Source organism: Electrophorus electricus, chromosome 9 (assembly GCF_013358815.1).
Source record: "Electrophorus electricus isolate fEleEle1 chromosome 9, fEleEle1.pri, whole genome shotgun sequence".
NCBI lineage: Eukaryota > Metazoa > Chordata > Actinopteri > Gymnotiformes > Gymnotidae > Electrophorus > Electrophorus electricus.
Window position 1 is genome coordinate 17,865,886 of NC_049543.1, and position 4,485 is coordinate 17,870,370.

Here is a 4,485-nt window from a genome sequence, read left to right on the forward strand (position 1 = left end):
GCATAGAATGAATCCCACCTTCCATGTGTCTCTGTTAAAACCTGTGCGCTACAGTCCTGTGTCTGTAGCCACAACCACCATCAACCCTGCCCCTGTGGATATCGTTGAAGAACCGCCCTATGCCATCCATGCATTGTTGGATTCCCAGAGACGTGACGGGGTCCTTCAGTATCTCATTGATTGTGAGGGCTATGGAGCTGCTCACCCAGATCATCTCGGCCCTCGGGGCCATGGTAGGTCCAGGACTCCCCATTCTCAGGTGTCCGGTGCCACCCGTCAGATGGGCGGGTACTGTTATGAACCACAGGAACAACCCTCAGCCCCACACAGCCACACCCACTCGCACACACCCCTGATCTGACTCACCGGAATTCTAGCACACACCTGATTCCTGGTCCTGGTCATTATCACCCCCTTTATAAGCTTCCTTTGCCTACACGTTGTGAAGTATTGCTTAACCTATGTGGTGTACCGAGCGTTTCCTTATCCTGAGTGTTTTCCTGGTTATTGGTTCCTGCCTGCTTTCTAGACTTCGACTCCTGCCTGACCCTAGAACTATCTGTCTGGTAGAATGCATTGTGTGCAGGCCGAATGAATGTGTCAAATTCTTGGATATGTCACATTCTTTGTGTGAACAATAAAAGCAAAGCAATAAAAGCAACTGAGTGGTCACAAATAGCTCATTTTCATGAATGGGCACTATACACTGAAAGTCAGAATTGGCTATAATTGCCTTTAAACAATACAATAAACGTATGTGACCCTTTTCTGCTTTTCTCTTGAAATTTTCTGTAGACATTATGCAGACATTTGCAAAGTCAACGAGGTGTTCTCCCTAGATGTTCTATGTAATTGAATCTTGGAATTATTGACATTTTCAAAGTGTTATTTTAAGATGAAATGTATATTTACAGAATTGGTCAAACACTTTCATGCAGAACAACTTATATACTTATCATTACGACAGTACATGCACTCCCTGGGAAGCAAACCCATGGCACTGGTATTACTACCTCCATACCCTATCTGGTTCTGTTATGAACTAGAGGCAACACTACCTTATATCCAGGACTGAAACCTTGTTTTTTCTTGAGTGTAATCATGCCTACATGTCTGCACACAACTGTACCTGTTGTTCTGTATTTAAACCCATGTCGGTGTGTGCGTCACTGTCGGTCATTGTCTCTGTTCACATTGCTTTCATTCATGTCCATGTTCACATTGTCAATGCCTGTGTTCATGATTGCTGTTTATGTTATGTGTGAGTGCCACTGATGTATGCATCTTTCAATAAACGTCTGTCACCGTCAGGAGAGTCTGTGCATCCTGCTCCGTGCCCTGTGGTACTCGAGCCGTTACACAAAGTTTACCAAATTCTCTCCAGGACACCAGGCTCAGGTCCTTGTGCATGCTGAGACGTTTTTTTTCTTTGTCTTTTTACCCTGCCTTATAACCATCCACAGGTGCACCACTTTAGTAACCACAGGTAAGTAACGTAATCTGGAACCCCCCTGAATGTCAGTGTCTGTCCCTAACTGTGTGACCATAACCATACCTAATAGTTGTACTGTTTGTAATTCAGTTTTTTGACACAGAACATTAATGCTTTTGAATCTGTAAATAAATGTATGTAAATATTACAACTTGTCCAGTTATGAATCACCAAAACTTTGATTTAAAATGTTTTATTTGCTTAGTGATTTGTAGAATGAATGGTACAGAACTATATAGAATGAGTTTTACATAAACGCACATACCATATATTCAATACCATACAATAAAACTGCACTACAAAATACTCAGATCTTAACAAGTGAGAATATCTTAATTCTAAAGTAAATATCTAAAATTAAATACCTAAAATTTAGAAATTTCTCATTTACAGATTGTTGTAAGAATATTAAAATTTGTAACATATTTCTAGAAGTCATTTTATAAAGTAATTTTATTAATTATCTGACCATACTGGCAGATAATTTTTGATATATGTATTTAAAGGGTGCCTACTTCAAAAAATATAAACTGTAAGACATTCACTATTTGTATAACAAGAACAGTTTTAATATGCACTTTTCTTTTGCTATAATGTCCGTTACACCCCAAGAATGTCTTATGTTGTATTTATGTTTATTTTTAATAAGTGTGCAGCCCTTTTATCAACCTGGTTGTGTCAAATGTGCTATATAAATACAATTTTCCTTGCCTTTCTTTATGAAGTCAGAAGTTGTCTGGGTGGAAAAATGCCACCTATTGTTAAAAAAAGATATCAGTAAATGATGTCATCTTGCTATAAAATCAGTAATGTAGGTAAGAATTGAAAAGGCCAAAGCAAAGCAAACATTATTCAAGTTGTATAATAGGTTTGGAACCCTGTTAGTCAAATTTAGACATGCCTGGGAGTTATTTTAAAATATGAGAAAATTACTAAATGCAATTTATGAACAATTTATGAACAGTTCTTGCACTCTGAACATAGTGAAATGTCCATAAATTACAATACATTTTGTTCTATAAGAGAAAGCTTATAATTTTTTCCAGATTACTGATTGATGTGTTTTTACATATAGAGCTCTCCACATATAACATATTTCAGTCTTTAGGCTTTGTAGTTCTTGTAAAACATCCTTTACCATTAATTAAAAATATCAGTCACCCAGATTTACAGGGCAGATAACCAAAGGGCTTGAGTTGGTTTCACCTTGCTTAAGATGAGGGCTAAAATAGGGCAGAATTTCATCTTCAAATACACAGCCAGTAAAAGAGTAAATGTGAGCCTTGGCTCCTATATCATAGAAGGAGACCAGCTCCATTTGTTGGTCTACAAACACGCCCACTTTCTGAGGCTTATCTTGAAGCAAGAGTGGGATTGGAGAGTCTTCCAGAGCTGCGTATTGATCCCCATTGTAATGCACGATGACCCAGTAGCCTTGGCTTGGTTTAAGGGACAAATTCCCCTTTCTGTTGGCCTTCTCCTTTGCTACCCCAATATCCCAGCCTTGTTTGTCACTGACATCCACTACCCAGAATGACTTGTCCCTGGGCAGCTGATTCAGGCCCAAAATACTTGCAAAGACATCAAACCTGTCAGAGCTGTCAGGGACAGTCCTTCTCTCTCCAGTGTCTTGGACTTCTCTCATATCATCAGACACCAGAAGCTGAGCATTAGAAGTGTTGGGATCCAGTGTCACATCCACTGGAAAGCAATAGTTAACATGTATGTCAGGTGAAAAATAAGTGGCAAAGTCATTTGATTATTCGCTATTTACAGCAGCAAAGGGGCCTAGGGAAGAAATAGAGCACTATTTAAGAGAAAATAGTCAGTGACACTGGTTAAAATAGCTGGTTAAAGTAATATGTCATATGATCCAAATGGAAAAGATAGCACTAAAAAATGTTCATATCTGTGTATATCTGTGACCCTTCCTTAGCATGCTAACATTGTTCTTGGATGCAGTGCAACAGTGTCCGAACAAATATATTATTGTGGGTATATTTTTTCTTTAATGGTTTATTAATTTTTAACAGCAAGATATGACTGAAGTAAAATAGTTTTATATTCCCATTCAGTGGTTTACTTAATTTTCAGCTTTTTAAGTTATCATTTGAATACATTTCAAAGTAGAGATTGCCCAATACCCTTTGGCCATAGATATAGAGAAAAATGTTTGAATGAAACTTAACTAGTGTTTTATTAAACATTCAGCCAACATTTAATAAAACAACAACAGAACGGAAATATGAGAAAACACTTCAAAAATCAAACAAACTGGCTACTCCTAATATACCAATGACCTTGCGTTATTGGCAGCCCACATTCTATGCTATTCATGCCTCCAGTTCCACACATTAGAATTCCTATGTGTATAAATTATTCCTGTGTCTAGGCTAGGTGGATCATTGTTATTGCTGTGTTGGTGTTACTGGCCCAGGTCTGCCGTATATGTTTTCATTAAACAGCTTTTTTATTCTGGACTTTATGCTTGCTTCCTGCCCCTTTTTGCTGCAGCCTTTTTGCACACCATCAAAGAAGGAATATCTGAAGTTGGAAAAGTACAATGGACTGAAAAGAACAAGGTTGTCTCAGTGGTGACAGAGGCACTTTGGGCAGTGACCCATAACCTGGAGGAGTGGGTCCAACAGATGCCAGGAATGACAACTTTAGCCTCAGTCCAGAAGAGCAAAATCCTACGCAATAGCAAAACTACTGTGCCACACTCTTAAATTCCCAGGTCTCTGGTAGAAGGCCAGAGTGTAAAGGAAATTATATGGACAAGAATGTTTCGAATATATGTATATGCACACCTTTTACCACATAAAACATTCAGCCTGCATACACTGTATTCTACCAACCATATAGTTCTTAAACGGCTTTGATAAATCAAAAAAGCTGTACAGTAGGTCCATTTATCTAAAGAAGCAGTTATGGCAATTATTACTTTTAGAGCTGCTGTTGTTGCTTTTCCAATTGTCCTGTTTTAATAGAAG

At 38.3% G+C, this 4,485-nt stretch overlaps 1 protein-coding gene across 1 annotated transcript in view; it reads right to left on the bottom strand.

The window, feature by feature from the left end:
- Positions 1-2,164: 2,164 nt before the first annotated feature.
- The window catches only part of LOC118241968 (E3 ubiquitin-protein ligase TRIM21-like), a 23,207-nt gene continuing 20,886 nt past the window's right edge, over positions 2,165-4,485 (bottom strand). The window contains exon 7 of the mRNA XM_035529623.1: positions 2,165-3,193. Coding sequence (XP_035385516.1) covers positions 2,646-3,193 — 548 coding nt within the window. The 3' untranslated portion in view covers positions 2,165-2,645. The remainder of the gene's footprint in view (positions 3,194-4,485) is intronic.